The sequence below is a fragment of the Helicoverpa armigera genome, chromosome 29, assembly GCF_030705265.1.
Source record: "Helicoverpa armigera isolate CAAS_96S chromosome 29, ASM3070526v1, whole genome shotgun sequence".
NCBI lineage: Eukaryota > Metazoa > Arthropoda > Insecta > Lepidoptera > Noctuidae > Helicoverpa > Helicoverpa armigera.
The window spans coordinates 6,192,712-6,218,388 of NC_087148.1; the positions used below are offsets into that span (position 1 = coordinate 6,192,712).

General features: G+C 47.0%; 1 protein-coding gene across 1 annotated transcript in view; it reads left to right on the forward strand.

Annotated features, from left to right (window-relative positions):
• The window catches only part of LOC110378086 (tau-tubulin kinase homolog Asator), an 85,521-nt gene that overhangs the window by 55,968 nt on the left and 3,876 nt on the right, over positions 1–25,677 (forward strand). The window contains exons 8-29 of the mRNA XM_064042560.1: positions 120–261; positions 843–915; positions 1,333–1,462; positions 1,948–2,087; positions 2,539–2,736; positions 5,078–5,152; positions 5,589–5,717; positions 6,166–6,243; positions 6,587–6,677; positions 9,499–9,588; positions 10,021–10,092; positions 10,857–10,945; positions 12,536–12,637; positions 15,142–15,264; positions 17,608–17,848; positions 18,336–18,490; positions 19,143–19,272; positions 19,942–20,032; positions 22,890–22,964; positions 23,484–23,553; positions 24,419–24,545; positions 24,875–24,986. Of these exons, the coding sequence (XP_063898630.1) occupies positions 120–261; positions 843–915; positions 1,333–1,462; positions 1,948–2,087; positions 2,539–2,736; positions 5,078–5,152; positions 5,589–5,717; positions 6,166–6,243; positions 6,587–6,677; positions 9,499–9,588; positions 10,021–10,092; positions 10,857–10,945; positions 12,536–12,637; positions 15,142–15,264; positions 17,608–17,848; positions 18,336–18,490; positions 19,143–19,272; positions 19,942–20,032; positions 22,890–22,964; positions 23,484–23,553; positions 24,419–24,545; positions 24,875–24,986 (2,533 nt within the window). The remainder of the gene's footprint in view (positions 1–119; positions 262–842; positions 916–1,332; positions 1,463–1,947; positions 2,088–2,538; positions 2,737–5,077; positions 5,153–5,588; positions 5,718–6,165; positions 6,244–6,586; positions 6,678–9,498; positions 9,589–10,020; positions 10,093–10,856; positions 10,946–12,535; positions 12,638–15,141; positions 15,265–17,607; positions 17,849–18,335; positions 18,491–19,142; positions 19,273–19,941; positions 20,033–22,889; positions 22,965–23,483; positions 23,554–24,418; positions 24,546–24,874; positions 24,987–25,677) is intronic.

Here is a 25,677-nt window from a genome sequence, read left to right on the forward strand (position 1 = left end):
GCGGTTATGGAGATGAATCTTGTGATTGAGAATCGTCCTTACGGCATCTTCGCTCATCTTTCCTTTCTCCTTGGTGTCACTTGTGGGTTTTTCGATGTATAATTTGTTTGTCTTTGCAGGCAAAGAGCACGTGTGTCGTTTCATCGGGTGCGGACGCAACGCTCGCTTCAACTACGTGGTGATGCAGCTGCAGGGCCGCAACCTCGCCGAGCTGCGTCGCGCCCAGCCGCGCGGCGCCTTCTCGCTCTCCACCACCCTCAGGTGACATACCCTGCAGCACTGACTGCCTGTCTGACCTCCTCAACTACGTGCTGATGCAGCTGCAGGACCTCGCCGAGCTGCGTCGCGCCCAGCCGCGCGGCGCCTTCTCGCTCTCCACCACCCTCAGGTGACATACCCTGCAGCACTGACTGCCTGTCTGACCTCCTCAACTACGTGCTGATGCAGCTGCAGGGCCGCAACCTCGCCGAGCTGCGTCGCGCCCAGCCGCGCGGCGCCTTCTCGCTCTCCACCACCCTCAGGTGACATACCCTGCAGCACTGACTGCCTGTCTGACCTCCTCAACTACGTGCTGATGCAGCTGCAGTACCAGCGACTGCCTGTCCTCCTCAACCGTACTACCCGTAACGATTGCCACAGATGTTCATATGATAGCCAGGATCCACCAGTTAATCGTGCCTTCCGAAACACGGAGGACATATCATGTCATGTCATGTCATGACAAGATGGTCACCCATACATGGATCAATCAATAGAATCCTGTGGCATATTTGTTATTTAGCCACGAGCCCCTCTATACTTCTGCTTCTTACATGGTTTAATGTAATATGTTTATATTTCAGATTGGGCCTGCAAATACTCAAAGCGATAGACTCTATTCACTCCGTAGGCTTCCTACACAGAGATATTAAACCTGTAAGTATTGTTATTGTCTAACTTTTATTTTTGTCCCTAGGGAACAACTTTCCGCACCTAAGGTTTTGTACAAGTCACTACATTGTATAAAAAAGTCGCTTTTTCTGTTCCTATCTATATCCCTTTTTATCTTCAAAATTACGCAACGGATTTTGATTTACTTGGTTTTAAATAGATAGAGTGATTGAAGTGGAAGGTTTATATTATAATAACATCCATTAAATAGTGGGATAATCCTGATATCGCGTGCGAAGCTGAGGTGGGTCGTCAGTCTTCTTCTATTCGCTTCTGTCTGACTAAAACTCGGGAATGACTGGTCCGATTTGGCTTATTTTGGTTTTAAAATGTTTATAGAGGTCCAGGGAAGATTTAAACGGGATTAGCTAGTTTAATATATTATTTGTGTGTGGTTTGCAGAGTAACTTCAGCATAGGCCGGCACCCGTCGAACTGCCGCAAGGTGTACATGCTGGACTTCGGGCTGGCGCGGCAGTACACCACCAGCAACGGCCAGGTGCGGCCGCCCAGGGCTGCTGCCGGCTTCCGGGGTATGTACCATCCACTTAGGCTTTTGCCGATTCCATATGACTTCTTCGACCCAGTTACCTTTGCAATCCGACTTACTAAGGCCGGCAATACACGGACTGCTTGAAGCAGTCACGGGCGACTGCTTCAGGCTGCCGACTGCACAGTGATCTCTGACAGACGCACATACACGAACCGCACGAGCAGTTAGAGCATATGATTCGGGCGGTCGACAGCTAGAAGCTGTCACTCCTGCTTCAAGCGGTCCGTGTATTGCCGGCCTAAGACTGGTTGGGCTTTCTGCCTTCTGAGTACCCGTAACGACAGCCCGACCCACAAGTGCCTTCCATAATACGAAGGAAATGCTAATGATAGGAAGATTACCGATTAATAGACCAACAAGCGTTGCTTGACCTTATGATTACCGACTCAACAAATTCTTCTGCTGTATAATATTTGTGTAATGTAAATCTATAAATAATGCCATTGTCCGCCATTTTGTTTTCAGGAACCGTCCGCTACGCATCGATAAACGCTCACAAGAACAAGGAGATGGGCCGACACGACGATCTATGGTCGCTCTTCTATATGCTCGTGGAGTTTGTCAATGGTCAGCTGCCGTGGAGGAAGATCAAGGATAAGGAGCAGGTGAGAGTAGACTGTGGTATACCGAGTAGACCGAGTAGTAGACCGCAGTATACTGTAGTAGAAGGAATGGATTATGTAGTAGAGCGAATAGACCATGTAGTAGAGTGAATATATTATTATGTAGTAGACTGAATAGATCATGTGGTAGACGGAGTAGACTGTGACTAGACCATTTACTAGACTGAGTAGGTCATTTAATAGGCCACGTAGGCCACTTAGTAGACTGAATAGACCATGTAGTAGACTGAGTAGACCATGTAGTAGACTGAGTAGACCATGTAGTAGACTGAGTAGACCATGTAGTAGACGGAATAGATCACGTAGTAGACTGCGTAGTAGGCCGAGTAGACCATGTAGTAGACCAAAGTCTTTTGAGTAGACCGTGTAGTTTGCACTCAACACCCCGTAATCTCCCATATAATTTGCCAACCCTCGTCTCTGATGGTTGCAGGTGGGGCTGATGAAGGAGAAGTACGACCACCGGCTGCTGCTGAAGCACCTGCCGTCCGAGCTGCGGCAGTTCCTGGAGCACGTGCAGGCGCTGGAGTACGCCGACGCGCCCGACTACGCCATGCTGGCAGCCCTGCTCGAGCGATGCTGCAAGCGCCGCGGGATACGGGATACTGACCCCTACGACTGGGAGAAGGATGTAAGTAACCGACTACGCCATGCTGGCAGCCCTGCTCGAGCGATGCTGCAAGCGCCGCGGGATACGGGATACTGACCCCTACGACTGGGAGAAGGATGTAAGTAACCGACTACGCCATGCTGGCAGCCCTGCTCGAGCGATGCTGCAAGCGCCGCGGGATACGGGATACTGACCCCTACGACTGGGAGAAGGATGTAAGTAACCGACTACGCCATGCTGGCAGCCCTGCTCGAGCGATGCTGCAAGCGCCGCGGGATACGGGATACTGACCCCTACGACTGGGAGAAGGATGTAAGTAACCGACTACGCCATGCTGGCAGCCCTGCTCGAGCGATGCTGCAAGCGCCGCGGGATACGGGATACTGACCCCTACGACTGGGAGAAGGATGTAAGTAACCGACTACGCCATGCTGGCAGCCCTGCTCGAGCGATGCTGCAAGCGCCGCGGGATACGGGATACTGACCCCTACGACTGGGAGAAGGATGTAAGTAACCGACTACGCCATGCTGGCAGCCCTGCTCGAGCGATGCTGCAAGCGCCGCGGGATACGGGATACTGACCCCTACGACTGGGAGAAGGATGTAAGTAACCGACTACGCCATGCTGGCAGCCCTGCTCGAGCGATGCTGCAAGCGCCGCGGGATACGGGATACTGACCCCTACGACTGGGAGAAGGATGTAAGTAACCGACTACGCCATGCTGGCAGCCCTGCTCGAGCGATGCTGCAAGCGCCGCGGGATACGGGATACTGACCCCTACGACTGGGAGAAGGATGTAAGTAACCGACTACGCCATGCTGGCAGCCCTGCTCGAGCGATGCTGCAAGCGCCGCGGGATACGGGATACTGACCCCTACGACTGGGAGAAGGATGTAAGTAACCGACTACGCCATGCTGGCAGCCCTGCTCGAGCGATGCTGCAAGCGCCGCGGGATACGGGATACTGACCCCGACTGGGAGAAGGATGTAAGTAACCGACTACGCCATGCTGGCAGCCCTGCTCGAGCGATGCTGCAAGCGCCGCGGGATACGGGATACTGACCCCTACGACTGGGAGAAGGATGTAAGAACACATGTAATTTTTTTTATTGCTGATACACGGGCTATATTAATTTCGAACTTAATGGTTCAGAAAATGGTAAAAATCAAATGGATACTCTCTATGGTTGAGTTAGTAAGATTTTCGTATAAAAAAATGCAGACAAAGTTATTTATTTAAAAGCAGAGAAACTGGTTTATAAAAACCTCAAAACTAAATCCGAAATTTGAAAATAAAACAGTTATTTTTATCACATTTTCAGGCGTATTTGTTTTGACAACATCTTTAAAGTATCTATGTATAGGTGAGAAAAGTACTGTTAAATAAAATGCAATAGCCAAATCATTTTGTAAATATTTTGACATTCAATATGTATTAAAGATTTGGCAACTATCCCTTATGAACTATCCCTTTGGGATAGTTGGATATTTCAAAAGGATATCTGACTATCCGAGAGAAGCTCGTAGTTAAGTAACAGCCGCACGAGTTAATCGATGGTCAGGTTAAGCATTGATTGTCGCGGTAAATACGAGGATGGGTGACCATCTTGTTATGACGAGTTCCTCTAGGTTTCGGAAGGCACGATAAATTGGTGGCCACTACTGTCATTTAAACCTCTTTGACAGTTGTTATGGTTCTATTAATGCTATTGTGTTGCCTGGGAAACTACTGGGTCGAGGAGGTCAGATAGACAGTCACTTCATGTGGCACACCGGTAGCATAGTAGAGTAGATGATTATCTGACTATCCGTTCCGGGATAGTTGGATATGTAAAAGGGATATTTGTCCAATCTTTAATATGTATACTTAGAATACATCGTATATGTTTGTGATGTTTTGTGTTACGTCTGTTTTATTTGGAAAATGTGTTGTTTTTTATGGAATATTCGTGTTTGCAATGATATATGATTGAATTCGAATAAAATGAAGGAATATTATCATATAATCGGTGAAAATGAAGTTTTTTTTAATTTGATTGTTGATCTTTCTTATATTTGGTGAAAATCTGGAAATATTATCGTCTTCATTTTGTCAGTTTTATTAAATTTTCGTATTGATGACATAAAAGAAGTAAAGAGTTCGATATGAAATCTGAAATCTGTGTCGTCATAGATTGCATTTTCATACAAATTGAATGTGACTATAATTATAGTTATTATTTCTGCATTGGTATGTGAGATCATGAGATTCGCCATAGACGGTTTGTTACACTAGTCCACGAAATTGCGGCAAACTCATAATACATATAAGTTAGTTTGGTAGTATAATGCTTGTGTTATATATCGCTATGTGGTTTGCAGGCGGTGCCGCTGTCCCGCACGCGCGCGCACGCGGCGCCCGACGCGCCCGCGCCGCAGGACCTCGCGCCTGATACTGTACGTATACACTACTATCATACATATGTACATACACACAGAACACATGTCTGAAACTCTCGTCTTGTATAAAATGTTACTACATTACTAGTCAAGCAGGAAGAGGTATTGTATTGTATATGATGAACGCAAATATCTCTCGGAGCAAAACTCGGCGAGTGAATTTAATTCTCGGGATACTATACGCGCTGACGGAAAGTAAAGCAATGTGTTTTTCCTATACATGTGTCACGTTATTGAAAATTATAAATTCATTTTTTTTAACTAAAAGGTGTGAGTTACATCTTTTAAAGTCATTTTTTTGGCTTTTTTCAACATATAACAGCTTAGGTAAACAAAATGTTATTTTAATTTGTCGAACTTATTACTCACACATTCACACTTATTTATCCCTACTTTATTATTATCTTGACTATATATTTCTTTATATTGCCAGACCCGTCGGCGCGTGGAGACGGAGGCGACGACGGCCGTGGCGACGGACACGCAGACGCCGCACAAGGACAAGCTCGACAAGCGCCACGCCGCCTCGCCGCGCCACCAGCCGCACCATCTCAACGGATATGTATGTATAATACAATAATAGAAATCATCAAAATAATAATAATAAATTTATTTATTTTATCTCCACAAATTACATAATAAATTACAAAAAATCAGTTGACAACAATTTGGTAGGTACAGTCGTAATTTGTAGGAGATCTGGAGTCTAAACTAAGCCGAAGCCTGTATCTTAGAATTCCAGGTATAAATAGGTATAAATAGCAAAACAGCTTCTTTGTACATTGTTTTCATCAAAAATGTGGTTGCGCAAAGTTGCGCAACTGTGTTTTGTGGCGTGACAACAATTGTAGACTCAATTAGACGTTTTCTATCGCTAGGAACGATGTTTGAAGTTTTGCGCAAAATCTGCGCAAACTTATTTTGTTCAATTTATGCTAGCTCAACTTTTATAAAATGTAGAAATGTGTGTTTATTCTACTTAGCGCAGTAAATATAATGTTGTGTTGCAGTCGAGCACGGACAAGGGCGTGGCAGAGAAGGAAGTGGAGGCGGCGCCCTCGCCCGACAGACACGCCAAGCTGCAACACGTAAGTCTACTCTATACTTTATTTACCTCACTTTGCTTGTCTTTGCATAGGTTTACAGATATAAATTATATTGCACTATTGCCGAGTTGACCAACTCCCTGTTCGCGCCGCTTCCCGCGAATTCCTTAGCCATTGCCGATAATTAGCAGGACAATGCTTAAAGATTTCCATTTCATTTAGCGACATTGTAATTTGATCCTAAGACATTAACTTAATTTGAAACATTTGCTTATTCGTGCCTTTTCAGTTGGTTGTTTGAAAATTTTCATCCAATTTTTTTCTTTACCTCTTCTAGAATGTAATAAGAGTGATATTAATGTACATGTTTGTTATATATGTACAGCAAGAGACGAGCAACTCTGCGGTGACGGGCACGAGCACGCGGCCCGAGCGACAGAGCGTGCCGCCCTGCAAGCCCAGGCCGCCCGCACCCGGTATGTACCACTGCATATATGTACAGCAAGAGACGAGCAACTCTGCGGTGACGGGCACGAGCACGCGGCCCGAGCGACAGAGCGTGCCGCCCTGCAAGCCCAGGCCGCCCGCACCCGGTATGTACCACTGCATATATGTACAGCAAGAGACGAGCAACTCTGCGGTGACGGGCACGAGCACGCGGCCCGAGCGACAGAGCGTGCCGCCCTGCAAGCCAGGCCGCCCGCACCCGGTATGTACCACTGCATATATGTACAGCAAGAGACGAGCAACTCTGCGGTGACGGGCACGAGCACGCGGCCCGAGCGACAGAGCGTGCCGCCCTGCAAGCCCAGGCCGCCCGCACCCGGTATGTACCACTGCATATATGTACAGCAAGAGACGAGCAACTCTGCGGTGACGGGCACGAGCACGCGGCCCGAGCGACAGAGCGTGCCGCCCTGCAAGCCCAGGCCGCCCGCACCCGGTATGTACCACTGCATATATGTACAGCAAGAGACGAGCAACTCTGCGGTGACGGGCACGAGCACGCGGCCCGAGCGACAGAGCGTGCCGCCCTGCAAGCCCAGGCCGCCCGCACCCGGTATGTACCACTGCATATATGTACAGCAAGAGACGAGCAACTCTGCGGTGACGGGCACGAGCACGCGGCCCGAGCGACAGAGCGTGCCGCCCTGCAAGCCCAGGCCGCCCGCACCCGGTATGTACCACTGCATATATGTACAGCAAGAGACGAGCAACTCTGCGGTGACGGGCACGAGCACGCGGCCCGAGCGACAGAGCGTGCCGCCCTGCAAGCCCAGGCCGCCCGCACCCGGTATGTACCACTGCATATATGTACAGCAAGAGACGAGCAACTCTGCGGTGACGGGCACGAGCACGCGGCCCGAGCGACAGAGCGTGCCGCCCTGCAAGCCCAGGCCGCCCGCACCCGGTATGTACCACTGCATATATGTACAGCAAGAGACGAGCAACTCTGCGGTGACGGGCACGAGCACGCGGCCCGAGCGACAGAGCGTGCCGCCCTGCAAGCCCAGGCCGCCCGCACCCGGTATGTACCACTGCATATATGTACAGCAAGAGACGAGCAACTCTGCGGTGACGGGCACGAGCACGCGGCCCGAGCGACAGAGCGTGCCGCCCTGCAAGCCCAGGCCGCCCGCACCCGGTATGTACCACTGCATATATGTACAGCAAGAGACGAGCAACTCTGCGGTGACGGGCACGAGCACGCGGCCCGAGCGACAGAGCGTGCCGCCCTGCAAGCCCAGGCCGCCCGCACCCGGTATGTACCACTGCATATATGTACAGCAAGAGACGAGCAACTCTGCGGTGACGGGCACGAGCACGCGGCCCGAGCGACAGAGCGTGCCGCCCTGCAAGCCCAGGCCGCCCGCACCCGGTATGTACCACTGCATATATGTACAGCAAGAGACGAGCAACTCTGCGGTGACGGGCACGAGCACGCGGCCCGAGCGACAGAGCGTGCCGCCCTGCAAGCCCAGGCCGCCCGCACCCGGTATGTACCACTGCATATATGTACAGCAAGAGACGAGCAACTCTGCGGTGACGGGCACGAGCACGCGGCCCGAGCGACAGAGCGTGCCGCCCTGCAAGCCCAGGCCGCCCGCACCCGGTATGTACCACTGCATATATGTACAGCAAGAGACGAGCAACTCTGCGGTGACGGGCACGAGCACGCGGCCCGAGCGACAGAGCGTGCCGCCCTGCAAGCCCAGGCCGCCCGCACCCGGTATGTACCACTGCATATATGTACAGCAAGAGACGAGCAACTCTGCGGTGACGGGCACGAGCACGCGGCCCGAGCGACAGAGCGTGCCGCCCTGCAAGCCCAGGCCGCCCGCACCCGGTATGTACCACTGCATATATGTACAGCAAGAGACGAGCAACTCTGCGGTGACGGGCACGAGCACGCGGCCCGAGCGACAGAGCGTGCCGCCCTGCAAGCCCAGGCCGCCCGCACCCGGTATGTACCACTGCATATATGTACAGCAAGAGACGAGCAACTCTGCGGTGACGGGCACGAGCACGCGGCCCGAGCGACAGAGCGTGCCGCCCTGCAAGCCCAGGCCGCCCGCACCCGGTATGTACCACTGCATATATGTACAGCAAGAGACGAGCAACTCTGCGGTGACGGGCACGAGCACGCGGCCCGAGCGACAGAGCGTGCCGCCCTGCAAGCCCAGGCCGCCCGCACCCGGTATGTACCACATAATATAGTTATATACATATTCTTAAGTATGGACATCACTCATACAGAATTAAGTCACTTGGAAATGTCATAACGTTGGGCCAAGCAGGGCCTAGGCCGGCCGGGGCTGGTTGTTCCCGCGAGTGACCGCTCCGCTGGTACATGAAACGCTTAAGAAGGTACATGATGGGTTTAAGTCAGTAAGAGTCTGACACTCCCCAGCGTTGCACCTACAGCGGGAGCCGGCATTTGATGATTTCCCATCGGAGAAAAAAGATGTAATAACGTGAAATCTTCTGCGTTTGTAAAATACGTGAAATGTAAAAACTAACTTTGCTGTGCCCGACAGGGTCCATAATTGTTTCTTTTAATTTTACCCACCAGCCTGTACACATTATGGAATGCAATAAAGTTATTGAGTATTGAGGATTTCGAGTCAAATCTCATTAAATCTTACGTGCTCATTAATTCTTATTTCGACGTTATACATATACTGACTGTCAGCTGCATCAGGTTAGCCTGGAAGCCGACCCCAACATAGTTGTGAAAAGGCTCGAGTGATGATTAATATAGTTGTGTAGTAGTAAAGTATATGTAATGGTTGTCAGGCGGCGGTCCGACGCTGGCGCGGCTGCGCGTGGTGACGGCGCCGCCCACCTGCGTGCAGGAGCTCGCCTCCGCCTCGCCCAACACGCCCGGTAACTATGACATCCATATCATCTATACTAATATTATATAGAGGAAAACTCAAAAACTACGGGACCGATTTTAAATATTCTTTCACCATTAGAAAGCTATATTATCTGCGAGTAACATAGGCTATATTTTATCCCGGTGCGGGCAGTAGCTCCCATGGGACGCGGGTGAAACCGCGGGAAAACGGCTAGTACACAATATTCCCTCTTCTCGATTCTGCCAACTTTACTTAAACGACATACGATTACAACAACTACCCTATACACCAAATGGTAGATACGATTAGTCTTATATTAGTAGCAGAATTCCCGCTGAAGTTAAAACTGCAATTGAGATTCAATTGTTATCCAATTGTCACATGATTAAGTTAGCAGAATCAGGCCCCTGGTTTCGTTATGAGTTCATACGGAAGTTAATATTGTATTTGTGTACAGGTGAGGCGGTGAGTCCGCGGATCATAGCGGCCGATGTCGACAGCGTTCACTCCGATACACACTTCAAGAGAGGTATGTACACTCTTCATCTTATATTCACCCGACACCTACATAGTTGGGGAAAAAGCTAGCCAAATGATTGATTTTCACGAATTAGGCATATGATTGTGAAAGTTGTAAGGATAATTATTTTAAACTAAATCCACTGAATGGATGTTGATGAAACCTGGTAGTAATATAGCTTATATGTGAGAATAACATTTTTGCCCATGTGCGTTAAGTTGTTCGCATGAGATGTCGGTTAACAGCTAGTAAAACTTCATAGATTAGTAATTAGTACCACTTGTTCTTGACCTCTATTTTCCATAGGTATGTAAAAAAACAATAAGAATGACCTCGTTCTAAAATCTTAGTTTATAAATAAATACGTGAAAAGTCATTAGTGAGACGAGAGTAAAACATACAGTTCTAACTACAATGTTAACTGGTGAGTGTGTTCTGCAGATTTAACTGCATGTTTTATAATCTATACTATTGCACTGAATTTGAAAAATTCAGTGTTTGATAGATTAATCACTATGTCCCATCGCGCTATGAGAGTGAAGGAATAGTGAGTGCACCTGTGTCTGCGCTAATGCTCGTGCACTATAATATGTCCTGCGCAGCTGGCTAATCTCCTTATATGAGAACAACCGCTGTAGTCGAAATCGGCTTTGGACGTGTTGTTCGTTACAGCCTTTGTATCGTCCCACTGCTGGTCACAGGCCTCCTCTCACACGGAGGAGGATTGAGCGTATTGTGATAATGAATAATATAAGTGTATATGTGTTGTACAGGAGCTCGTCGCACGGGCCGCGGCCGCGCGGATCAGAGCTACACGCAGTTCGCCGTCATGGACGACGAGAACGTCTCCGCGCTGCAGCAGGTCAGTCGCTTCTCTATGAGTGTATATGTGTTGTACAGGAGCTCGTCGCACGGGCCGCGGCCGCGCGGATCAGAGCTACACGCAGTTCGCCGTCATGGACGACGAGAACGTCTCCGCGCTGCAGCAGGTCAGTCGCTTCTCTATGAGTGTATATGTGTTGTACAGGAGCTCGTCGCACGGGCCGCGGCCGCGGATCAGAGCTACACGCAGTTCGCCGTCATGGACGACGAGAACGTCTCCGCGCTGCAGCAGGTCAGTCGCTTCTCTATGAGTGTATATGTGTTGTACAGGAGCTCGTCGCACGGGCCGCGGCCGCGCGGATCAGAGCTACACGCAGTTCGCCGTCATGGACGACGAGAACGTCTCCGCGCTGCAGCAGGTCAGTCGCTTCTCTATGAGTGTATATGTGTTGTACAGGAGCTCGTCGCACGGGCCGCGGCCGCGCGGATCAGAGCTACACGCAGTTCGCCGTCATGGACGACGAGAACGTCTCCGCGCTGCAGCAGGTCAGTCGCTTCTCTATGAGTGTATATGTGTTGTACAGGAGCTCGTCGCACGGGCCGCGGCCGCGCGGATCAGAGCTACACGCAGTTCGCCGTCATGGACGACGAGAACGTCTCCGCGCTGCAGCAGGTCAGTCGCTTCTCTATGAGTGTATATGTGTTGTACAGGAGCTCGTCGCACGGGCCGCGGCCGCGCGGATCAGAGCTACACGCAGTTCGCCGTCATGGACGACGAGAACGTCTCCGCGCTGCAGCAGGTCAGTCGCTTCTCTATGAGTGTATATGTGTTGTACAGGAGCTCGTCGCACGGGCCGCGGCCGCGCGGATCAGAGCTACACGCAGTTCGCCGTCATGGACGACGAGAACGTCTCCGCGCTGCAGCAGGTCAGTCGCTTCTCTATGAGTGTATATGTGTTGTACAGGAGCTCGTCGCACGGGCCGCGGCCGCGCGGATCAGAGCTACACGCAGTTCGCCGTCATGGACGACGAGAACGTCTCCGCGCTGCAGCAGGTCAGTCGCTTCTCTATGAGTGTATATGTGTTGTACAGGAGCTCGTCGCACGGGCCGCGGCCGCGCGGATCAGAGCTACACGCAGTTCGCCGTCATGGACGACGAGAACGTCTCCGCGCTGCAGCAGGTCAGTCGCTTCTCTATGAGTGTATATGTGTTGTATCGCACACGAGTCAGTGTCGTCAGCAAACAATACTACATCACACAATGATTTTAAATAACATGGCTAGTCATTAATGTATACTAAAAACAAAAATGGACCTAAAATCGAGCCTTGAGGTACGCCCAATGAAGGGGTACATTAGAAGATTTGACGCCATTTACATCTACACACTGCATTCTGCAGCAAATAGGAACTTATAACACTAAATGCGCTGTCTCTAACTCCGTAGTAATTTAACTTCTGGGTAAGCGTTTCACGTTGGACGCAGTCAAACGCCTTAGAAAGATCACAGAACACCCCAATTGCATTCTGCGACTTCTCCCACGCGGTGTAAATGTGCTTCAGTAGAGCAACTCCGGCATCCGTTGTTGAGCGACCCTTAGTGAAACCATATTGTTCCGTTGTTCCTGCAGGTGACGAAGGGCGGCGCGCTGACGCTGGTGTCGCTGTGGAAGTCGCAGTTCGACGACTCCGAGGAGACCACCGACAACGAGTGGAAGCAGGAGCAGCTGCAGGTCAGGCTTACACAATGTCTTATGTATTTATAGTTTACTAGATTAAGGGTTGGACCACATCTGGCAGCACGGAATCGCCTTTTTCCGTCGCCCTTTCTCTTTCTGTCGCTTAGAACTGCCATTTGCTAGACCGAGACAGAAAGCATAATGCGATAGCACGCGGCGGAATTCTCGAGGCGATCGGCATCACGGTCAAAATGCAATTGTCAGCAGGGAGACTCCGGAACGCTGAAGCGCGCGGTAGCATGCTAAAGCTTTGGTTTCCTAGGAAAGCGGTGCCGTCATATAGCGGCCGTAATACAGCGGTGAAAGACGTCACCAGAACGTTGTCTATGTAAACAAAATGGGGCGGTTTCCTAGAGAGCGGTAACTGACACCGTAACTTCAAAAAGCGGTGCCGCCATTTGCATGACGGCCGTCTTGACGGTGTCAGATAGTTTGGTGAACGTTTTATTGAAAGCGGTGAAGCTTTTTTAATGTATTTGTGGTTTTTTTTTCGGAACAACGTCAAAAATTTGTTACAACTCTTGGAGCAGCGAGGACGACGAAATTTTAATAGATTTCGTTCGTAACCACGAAGCAATTGTATAATATAAAAAGTAAAGATTATAGAAAAAGTCAACTAAAACAGAATTGGTGTTGTGAAATTTGAGAAATATTAAATAGAACAGGTTAGTAAGTATGATACAACTAACAAAAAGTTCATGACGGTGTGTTAAAACGGCCGTGGAACTTTCCACATGTCATCACCGTAAAGACGACCGTCTATTTGCGTTCGTAATATGACGGCCGCTATATGACGGCACCGCCTTCCTAGGAAACCCAAGCTTAACGCATCCTTTCACCAGTTCACAGTATCGGTTTCACCAGCTCGCAGTATGCATACTGCAGCACATGGTAGCACAGGCGGAACAAATGCGATTCCGTGCTGCCAGATGTGGTCCAACCCTTACACCCCTCGGCCACGGCGACGTTTTGTAGCGATACCAACGCGATTCGGCTGTGATGGAGGTCTTGTTACAACATACTAAATTCGCTGTAAAAAGTCGCCGTGGACGAGAGGCCTAAAGATTTGTTAGATTGCTAGTTGAGAAATTAGAAATACGTAGTTAATTGTAGGATAAAACGTGAAATTCTATTAAATATAGGAAGTCGTTGGTGGCCTAGCTAGACGGTAAAACACCAATATCTTAGGTATAAGTATGAGTAGCTTTTCTTATTAGCTAAGTTTATAATATACTATCTGAGTACCTATGTGTCAGACAGCAATAGCTGATGAATTTGACCAAGAGAACGACAATTTCAAGCTTCAAATAGAACCGAGAACATTTATTAACAGGCACAGATGAAATAATAAAAAATTACCATACTAGCCCACTAAATGGCTTTACATGTGTAGTCAATAGTAGGGTGTCTTTCGAAGTATGGATCAAATAGAACAGGGGTATATACAAAGTCATTCACCTACTTTTTTACTTCAGAATATGGGTCGAATATAGTACCGGTCATAAGTTATGGCTAAGGACATCATCCACATTCCATACATTTTTGGGCCAAAGTCGTAGGCGCTAGTCAACACAAAAAAGTGCTATATTCCGATAGAATACATCTATTTGTTAATGTGGTACCAAATCTATAGCACCACTCACTGTGCTGGGCAGTATTTGAGTTCTAAAATCTGTCTTTTTATACATTCGCGTATATCACTGCCTGCCTCTGCCGAGCCTTTGCCCTCATATGTTGGGTCGGCCGCCAGTCTAACCAGATGCAGCTGAGTACGGGTGTTTGTGACTTATTAAATATCTTGCTCGAACGAGACGTTTCAATTCGTTTGCTTGACAATACTACCTAAATGGTACCATCGTCATCAAGTCGAGGTCGGTCGGTCTGATGATGGAAATACTGAGAAATCGGGTATAACTTGACATTCAGTTGTATGACTTAAACTACACAAAACAATGAAAGTTTAGCCTAATGATGAAGACTACAGAGAGACGAGGGAACTCTTCAATGGTACGTGGGGACCAACTACCTCATGTTCAGACATATTTTGTTCGTATTGACGAATACTTTAAACTTGGGTTTGACAGCTAACGTGACTTTTAAAATGGAGACACAGTACATTAAAGAGAACTCTTCAAAGGATTATAGCAATAAACTGTGTTTGGGCTAATTTAATTGGTGTTGATGAGATTTTACCATATAAGTGGGTTGTTTTATGACACCTACGCGTATGAAGTATATGAATGACAGTACATTAACTTGTAACTGTTTTGAAGGGCAGTCTTGTAGAACCCAAATACTGTCAAGCACAGTGGTGCTGCAGGTTTGACACCACAGTAACAAATGCTCAGGAGGACGCGTTCTATCAGAATGCAATTTTTTTGTTTGATTTTGATGGTGTTTTTTCAATTCCTCATTGTGGCTAGAGTAGAATCAGCTTGTAAAGTATACTCGTCAGCTATAAGACGGTCAGCCAGTAGTGTATGTATGTGTGTGTTTAGTCGCCGGAGCGAGCGGCGCGCGGCTCGGCGCTGTCGTCCAGCTCCCACGCGCCGCGCACCCACGCACCCACCACGCACTCCACCACCCACCAGCACACCGTGCAACACCATCTGCTGCACCAGGTATCATGCACATCACCATACTCACACACACACACACACACACACACACACACGCACTCCACCACCCACCAGCACACCGTGCAACACCATCTGCTGCACCAGGTATCATGCACATCACCATACTCACACACACACACGCACCCACCACGCACTCCACCACCCACCAGCACACCATCTGCTGCACCAGGTATCATGCATCACCATACTCACACACACACACACACACACACACACACACACACGCACTCCACCACCCACCAGCACACTGTGCAACACCATATCATGCACATCACCATCACACAGCACTCCACCGCACGTGTAACACCATCTGCTGCACCAGGTATCATGCACATCACCATACCACACACACACACACACACACACACACACCACGCACCCACCACCCACCAGCACACCGTGCAACACCATCTGCTGCCATGCACATCACCATACTCACACACACACACACACACACACACACACCACGCACTCCACCACCCACCAGCACACCGTGCAACACCATCTGCTGCACCAGGTATCATGCACATCACCATACTCACACACACACACACACACACCACGCACTCCACCACCCACCAGCACACTGTGCAACACCATCTGCTGCACATCATGCACATCACCACACACACACACACACACACACACACACACACGCACTCCACCACCCACCAGCACACCGTGCAACACCATCTGCTGCACCAGGTATCATGCACATCACCATACTCACACACACACACACACACACCACGCACTCCACCACCCACCAGCACACCGTGCCACCATCTGCTGCACCAGGTATCATGCATCACCATACTCACACACACACACACACACGCACCCACCACCCACCAGCACACCGTGCAACACCATCTGCTGCACCAGGTATCATGCACATCACCATACTCACACACACACACACACACACCACTCCACCATGCAACACCATCTGCTGCACCAGGTATCATGCACATCACCATACTCACACATCCACCACCCACCAGCACACAACACCATCTGCTCACCAGGTATCATGCACATCACCATACCACACACACACACACACATACCACGCACTCCACCACCGTGCCACCATCTGCTGCACCAGGTTCATGCACATCACCATACTCACACACACACACATACCACGCACTCCACCACCCACCAGCACACTGCAACACCATCTGCTGCACCCATGCACATCACCATACTCACACACACACACACACACACACACACACCACGCACTCCACCACCCACCAGCACACCGTGCAACACCATCTGCTGCACCAGGTATCATGCACATCACCATACTCACACACACACACACACACACACACACACCACGCACTCCACCACCTGCAACACCATCTGCTGCACCAGGTATCATGCACATCACCATACTCACACACACACACACACGCACTCCACCACCCACCAGCACACCGTGCAACACCATCTGCTGCACCAGGTATCATGCACATCACCATACTCACACACACACACACACACACACACACACACACATCATAATCCCCACACACACTGTATACTCACCACACTCAAAAGCTGTAATCAACATATCCACTCGTTTTAATCATCGCATACACTTTATAGTAGTCAACTCAGAAACCACAATCATGACAATAATCAGAAATACATACTGACGATAATCACCACCGAATGAAAAGAAAGATGACTCACTCTCACTCGTAATAATCACCACTCTCATTCCGTTTCATTGCATTATCAATCAGATAGAACAATACCATCTTAGATTTCAGCAATCACCAAACACACTCTCACCATATTATGGCATACTCACATAATTTACATTGTACCAGCAATGCATGGTGATCGGTGGTGGAGAACACTTAACAACAAGGTGGCGAGTGCTAATTCAACACAAAAACATTACTATTTCTCTTGCCTTTATATGTGATGTTTATTCGATTTTTTTGCGTTATTATTTATGTGTATGCTTGAGGCTGCCGGACACAAAGCGGAGAAGTTTTCAAACAATCAATATAATTTCGTCATTTTTAAATACCTATATAATCTGGTCTCCCAATCAATAATTTCCATGAGAGGATACGTTTGACTGGCTGTTATAACTTCTCCACTTGAATTATAAAAGGCTTGAAATTCTTATCGCATTCAACAAATTCCTAGCTTGAAATGTGACTTCATTTATTATTTTTGTTTTGTCTTGAAAAAGCACAAAACTCCAGTTTGCTTATTGTCTTTAGCACCTCTTTTATACTCACACCACAAATCCAACATAATGTATGTACTCGAATCTAGCATCAAGGCACGTTGTTGCAGGCGGCGCAACAAACAGAGAAGACGTCGCCTCCACCCACAGCCGCCGCCCCCGCGCCGCCCACCGCGGCCGCCCCCATCCCGCCCCCGCCGGTGGTGTCAGCCCCGGCGGCGTCGCCCCGGGTAGTCCGGCAGGTGTCGGAGCCGCCGCGCAAGAAGCTGCACTGCCTGTATATACCGGGCATCGACGCGTACCCCAAGCTGCAGCCTAGCTTGCCACGGTGTTGGTCGCTGCCTGCTATCGGTGAGTCACGCATACATACTATTTAGGTGTTTTTTACATGAATTTGGGTAGTTAGATAATATGATTTGGCGAGTCAAAAAGGTAGTAGATAAAGTTCTCAAAACTACCTAGCTCAACAGTACAAACCAGCTTCTTTTAACATTAAATCCCTCCTTCTGTTATAAAAACAAATGATTTGACTGTTCTAAACCTGATTATGTATTTACTTTTTAGCTTTTTGAAAAAAAAAATCGGTTGTCTGTAATGTCGGTTTACTGACGATAGTTGAAGGTGACAACGTAATAAGAAAATCGTGATGGATTGTGCCTCTTTGTCGCTCGTTGCGCGCTTTCGCTTGCATATCAGGACTTAAATGGAACGCCTCAGAGCGACGTAACGCCGCATACATCATGTTTATCTTGCGTGCAGCTGCCTACAGCGAATTAAAAGACGTGGTCATGAATACAACTTGTGGTATTTAAGTCTTACAATGGATGTTGTCTATTAGGCTGCCGAGTCCGTTCCCTGCGGGCGCCGCTGCTGCAGCAGGCGTCGTTCGACGGCAGCGGCGGCTGCGTGCGCTACCGCCTGGACGTGATGCGCGGCGTGGCGGCGCGCCACGACCAAGAGCCGCCCATGCCGCAGCGAGCGCTCAGTGCACCCGTGAGTAGTCCTCAATGTCAGGTGGACCAGAGTCTGCCGGGGCTGCGGGTTGTTCGAAAGAGATATCGCGGCCCTGGCACATAAAAGGCCTACGACGGAACACGACGGTTTTTAGTCAGTAAGAGTCTGACACTCCCTCGTCGCTGCTAACACACAGCAGGAGGGGTCATTTGATGATTTTTGACGTCGTTAAAAAAAAACAGAGTCAATATAGAAACAGTTGATACGAGTGAATGGTGCTGCACGCGGCAGATATGAGAATGTCAAGAGGAATGCGTGGTGTTACGCGAATGGATAGTTAGGAATGAGTATGTAAGAAGTAGTTTGAAAGTGGCACCGGTTACTAAGAAGCTGCGTGGGAACTGGCTGATGTGGTATGGTCATGTGATGTGGAAGAATGAGGAAGGTGATGTGTATAAATGTGGACGGAATAGTGGAAGAGGACGACCAAAGAAACGATGGACAGGTTGTGTGAAAGACGACATAATTAGAAATAATGTTACTTGTGAGATGATAGCAGGAGTATGGAAGAAGAAAATATGCTGCGTCGATCACAAATAACGTTGTGATAAGGGCATGATGCAGTCTGCAGAGTCCGATGATGATGATTACTCGCCATTCTCACGTTGTAATTGTGTCTTTTACCCTGCAGAGTCTATCGAGCTCGTCGAGCAGCGGCGCAGCCCCGCGGGCGCCGGCGCCGGGCGGCGAGGGCGCGACGGTGTCGAGCCGGCTGGAGATCCGCGTGCGCGCGCCCGACGCCGCCTCGCCCGGACACTCCGGTGCGTGCGGTAAATACACACACACTATCTATACAATCACAGCTTTCATACATACAAAAATATATTACTTTATCATATACATTTAGTCAAGCATTTCGAACTAACATCACACTTTCACACATCACTCAGTTTGATGTTAAAAATCTGCAACATAATATTTTTCGTTTTCATCCAAATTGCACAGGAAATAATTAACCGTTTTTGACAGTTCAATAAAAGTATTGATCTCACTCACTCATGTTTTGTCACTAAGGCAAGTGAAAAGTATATAATTCGCACTTTCCAGTATGTGATTACTCCTGTAATTCATCACAGAGTTAAAAACGTTTATTTGTAAAGAAAAGAATAGTTCATTCACGCATCAAACCTCGTGGTAGGATTTGAATGGCAAGATCAACAACTATTCAACAATTTGATTGCGATTCTATTTCGACTCAATTGAGTCTATATTCTAGTATATATTTACAAAATGCCCCAATTATTTTAATCGAAATGGAGTCGGGATTGATTCTCATAATGTTCAGCTGTGGACTCAGGGCCCAGTCTCTACCCAAAGTGGTCATTTTTTAAACAATCAATACTATTTCTTCGCTTTACTAAACGCTGGACTTAACATGATGATTTTAAAGTAAATAATAGTAAATACAATAGTTCCTTGTGTTGTTGCAGTGAAGATTCAATCGGTAGTGAGCGGCGAGCCGCGCAACCACGACGAGGCGTCCGTCTACTACGACGCCACGGAACACCACCGGGACAAACGGTCAGTGCCACACAGATCTTATTACGCAATATCTCGTTTGATGGAGTTCAATATTCGATCCATCGGTTGTTTTGCTTAAGCTTGGGTTTCCTAGGAAAGCGGTGCCGTCATATAGTGGCCGTCTTATTACGGACGCAAATAGACGGTCGTCTTTACGGTGATTACATGTGGAAAGTTCCACGGCCGTTTTAACACACCGTCATGAAACTTTTTGTTAGTTGTATCATACTTACTAACCTGTTTTATTTAATATTTCTCAAATTTCACAACACCAATTCTGTTTTAGTTAACTTTTCTATAATCTTTACTTTTTATGTTAGATATTGCCTTCGTGGTTTCGAACGAAATCTATTAAAATTTCGTCGTCCTCGCTGCTCCAAGAGTTGTAACAAATTTTTGACGTTGTTCCGAAAAAAAAACACAAATACGTATTAAAAAAGCTTCACCGCTTTCAATAAAACGTTCACCAAACTATCTGACACCGTCAAGACGGCCGTCATGCAAATGGCGGCACCGCTTTTTGAAGTTACGGCGTCAGTTACCGCTCTCTAGGAAACCGCCCCATTTTGTTTACATAGACAACGTTCTGGTGATGTCTTTCACCGCTGTATTACGGTCGCTATATGACGGCACCGCTTTCCTAGGAAACCAAAGCTTTACTAGAGATAGAATTTTGACATTAGCCTTTAGCCTGTACAGTAATGTCAAAATCAAAAATCGTTAATTCAAACTTGGCTGCAAGAAAAAACTCTTTGAACGTTAGGAAATGTCAAATATTAGGCTAGCCGCACACACTCAATAATATTGTCAATAAAGTACGTATTGTCAATAATATTGTGTGTGTGCGGCCTGTATTGCGGTATTGTTCAATAATATTGTAGATTATCCAGAAATTCAGATTTTTTCACGTCAATATCGGGGGGAGGCAGGGGTATTGTCAATCATATTGACGTGTGCGGGCGCGCGGCAATATTTTAGTTGAGGAAAATATTTCAAGGCAGGCGGACGTTCGTGTTCTTTGTTCAAAATGGAAGGAGAAGAAGAAGAAAACAGTATCCAAAGCGAAAATATATAAAATCGCCCCCTTGTTCCTCCACACTCGAACAAATCAGCAGTGGTCAGCGACTCGCTGACTCGAACGATCTCGAACGGTATCTCGTCATATGATGCGTCGGGATTGATCCCGAAAAATTACACGAGATCTCGCGAGATCGGGATCCCGCGGGATCGGGATTGCATTCCCTAATTGATACTGTTGATGATGGTACCCTTACGGAAAAACACTATTTGTCAGTGTTTATTAAAACATGGGAAACTCAATAATTGTAGTTCATTTATTAGATTAAAGTGATTTAACTCAGCTTTTTTTCTCATCCAATCCTTAATCCATCATTTCTTTCTTGATTGCCCTTTTTTAGGCATGTATTTAACGCGGCGACTAAGTAAAACGAATATAGGTTTAAAAAAATAATAGAGTGGGTACCATTTATAATGGGTTGGCAGCTAATAAGGTGTATCATTATAAGTAAAAGGTATATAATTCGGCTCACTCAATCCGGCACAGCCGGCCAGCCTCAGCCGCAGCGGCGAGCGTTAAAACTACCTGCGCCTCAGCTCGCAGGCCGCCTCGCCCCTCCGCGCCAACGCGGTAGAGCAGACAAGACTACGTGGAGTCGGTTTTGCAGCGATTCGTTTTTGTCACTAACTTCAATTTTTAATGTTTTTTAATTGAAGGTTATTATAACTGGCAATATGCTAAATAAAATGAATCCAAATTAAATTCTACCATCTTCATATGCGCCAAGTGAGATAATACCACCGCACCTTCCGCCGTTTTCATGAAATTATGATAACAAAATATTAATAATTAACTCTTATTCCTTTTTATTGTACTCCTTTTAATATTTAGAGCTATCCGCAAAGCGAAGCCTGAAATTGGGTTTTTAGTCGGCAGTAGTATAGTTGGTAATATATTATTTTTGCCACCCTACTAACATTATTAGTCGCTAAGTCATTATAAATAGCACCTCACCTAATATTTCAATTGACTGGTACAATTTATTTGCTACCTAAACGCAGCTGCTAGTTTTTAGTTTTTATAACACCCTTAATTTTGAACCTTACATAATATAATAGTCGCAAAAATATTTAATCGCTGGCAAGTTATTTTATTTGTTGCCAACATTTGTCGACTTTTAAGTTATTAGTCACCCGGAAAATAATAAGCCCTTTTTTTAGTTAGTAAAATTAATAAATACTCAATGCAACGACTTTTTTCTTTCTTTCCATTATGTTCAACGTGCGCACATGGATCTAGCTGCGGAGCGACTGAGTCAGATTGTACCATGAAAAATTGACAATAATATTGTGTAGTGTGCGGGGATCATTTTATTGATGAAGATTTTGACAATCTTGCATTGACAATATTATTGAGTGTGTGCGGCTAGCCTTAACGTTGTGTAATACGGGGTGACATTGTGTTATACAGGGTGACATTATGTAATACAGGGTGACATTATGTAATACAGGGTGACATTATGTAATACAGGGTGACATTATGTAATACAGGGTGACGTTATGTAATACAGGGTGACGTTATGTAATACAGGGTGACGTTATGTAATACAGGGTGACATTATGTAATACAGGGTGACATTATGTAATACAGGGTGACGTTATGTAATACAGGGTGACGTTATGTAATACAGGGTGACGTTATGTAATACAGGGTGACAATGTGTTATACATGGTGACACTGTGTTATATAGGGTGACGTTATTACGTTTATTAGTTAATTGAATGCATTGAACAGAGAGCAGATTGCAAGTTTGATTAGGAAGTGTATGTCTGTGGGCAGGTCGTCGACGCGCAGCGCGGAGAAGAGTCAGAGTCCAGCGGTGGAGAGGACACGGTTAGACGCTATACCGGACAGGTCAGTGCATTAGCTTCCAAGTTTTAATGTTCGAAGTTAAATAAAAGTTCAATTTTTAACTAATAAGTTGTATTGTTCACACAAGGACACAATAGACGACACTAAAAATGATATGATATGATAATGAACACATGAAATTATTAACATAAAAATGTTTCAATTACATAAAAGTTCCATCACCGTTACACGAAGACTGGTCTCGTTTTCATTGGCACACATCCATGCACATGCATTTACATAGGTGTATATGTGAGTGTCCCTACATCCAGGTTCATTCGCCTCCCCTAGGTAACCTTCCCGAATAAAGCCAGCCTGCTGTGATGAATGGCCAGTCTAACACTGAAAGATTTTTTCAAGTCGGTCCAGTAGTCACTGAGTTAAAAACATCACAAAGCAGATCGGGAATTTTCACTTCTTATATGTACAATTTCAATTTGTGTTTTAATCCGTTCACAGCTTTCGAAATCGGGTTATTTTTTTGTCAACAAACAAAACAATAGTTGTGTTTTTTGTCGACAGGAGCATTATAGCAATTAATAAGAAGGAAGTGTCCAGTGCAGCCGGCGACGGCTCTCAGAGCTTGAGAGATGTGAGTACTATTGTATATTAGCCAATTGGAACCCTAGTCTGTAAATTGCACAAAATTTCTTTGTCTTAAATAGCTTTTACTTGCTAGAGGATATAGTGTGACTTTAGAATATTGTGTAAATTAAGTTGATGAATTTAAAATAGAAAGATATTTAATTTTACCCTCATGGGAATGAATTTACCATACCAATCTATTTAAATTAGTTAAAAACTCAAGACCCGCGACAAGGTTTCCTTTATGTTCTTTACATGTGCCATTTTTTTGTAATTTCCTCGCTGAAAGGGAATGAAAAGTTACGTGTTGCACTCGAATGCAATGGTTTTTCTCTCCTTCCTTCACTTTGATATTATGATTAAGTCTCTCGTGATTCAATTTTTTAATCCTTTGCTAGCTTGGTCATCGAATTAAGCATGTGCCCTCTTGCATTAAAGTAACTAATTTTGCTTAGATAAAATATGATACTGTGTGTATTGAGTCGGCCAACCCGCATTAAGGGATGTTTGCGAATTCGCATCGCATCGCAGTCTTGTGTGGGAGCCCTAAGCAAGCGGAGTGATTAAAAGCTTCTATACATAGTGCCGGCAGCGGCGCCGTATGGCAAGCCGCTTTGCACCCGGTGGCATACGAATCCGCCGGCTTTGCGGCACAAAGGAGCCGCCGGCATATCCGGCGCCAAATAAAACACTTCATTAGCGCCAAAAACACACTTCTGTAGCGTTCTATGTGATGGCTTGTGAGGGCGGCATAGCCGCTCGGCATGAACCCAGTGGCGCTGCCGCCGGCATGTGTGTGCCTTACCGCTCAATCCTTCTCCGTGTGAGAGATGCCCTGAGGCTGATGATGATGGTGATGGTTGTGTTGGCAGCGGTCGTCAGGCAGCGCGAGCACGTCGCGCATCCCGGTGGCGTGCGGCGCGGAGCAGCGCCTCGCCAAGTGCGCCAGCTGGAGCGGCGACGGCGCCCTCGCGCCCGACGTCACCGACCTCACCCCTGGTACGTACCCGCACTGCAGTGTCACTGCCTCACTGACCTCCTCAACACAGTGATCCAGACAACGTGATACTTCTCGATAACACTGGTCATCATACATTCTAATGATAAATTATACCAAAGTGGTTCCTTTTAATGACCAGATTCCATCGCAATTAATCGCGAACCAAAATCAGTACGCATTGACGCAAGTCCACTGCTACATGTGCGTTGATAGTCCCGTTATGCCGTCGTATGTTCGCCTTAAGACCTTTGTACTGTATCGAAACCGCGGCATCACCTTAACACCACTATCACTTTGAGCACGTGATAATGTGATATCTGTCGGACAGCGTTGCGTCGGCGGCGCCAGAACGCGGACAAGTACGCGGTGGACCCGGCGCGGGAGCTCAACCTGAGGTTCGCCAGGCCACGACACCGGCAGCCGCCGCACCATCACTCCAGGTATACTATCATATTATGTAGTTCAGTAATATACAAGGTGAATTGAGTATACTTAATAGTCATGGTATGAATTAATTTTCACCTCCTCTTTATAGTTTTATGTTTTGGTGATTGAGATATATTGTTTTTTTCTTTTTCATTTAGTAGTTTCGTATTTTCATTGTTTCTCTTTACTCTTAAAAGCATTGATTATTTCATACCGATTGACACCCGCAACTTCAGTTGTGTATACAGGGTGAAGTTGTGTATACTAGGTGAAGTTATGTATTATGGGTGAAGTTGTGTATACAGGGTGAAGTTGTGTATAATGGGTGAAGTTGAGTACACTGGGTGAATATGTGCATAGTGGGTAGAAGATGAGTATTATTGGTGAAATTGTGTATGCTGGGTGAAGATGTGTTTTATGGGTGAAGTTGTGTATACAGGGTGAAGTTGTATATAATGGGTGAAATTGTGTAAAACGGGTGAATTTGGGTATAATGGGTGAAGTTGTGTATACTGGGTGAAGTTGTGTATCATGGGTGAAGATATGTATAATGGGTGAAATTATGTATACAGAGTGAAGTTAAGTATACAGGGTGAAGTTGTGTATCGTGGAGGAAGATGTGTACAGTGGGTAAAGATGTGCACAATGGGTGAAGATGTGCTCAATGGGTGAAGTTCTTTCTAACGGGAGAAGCTGTGTACAATG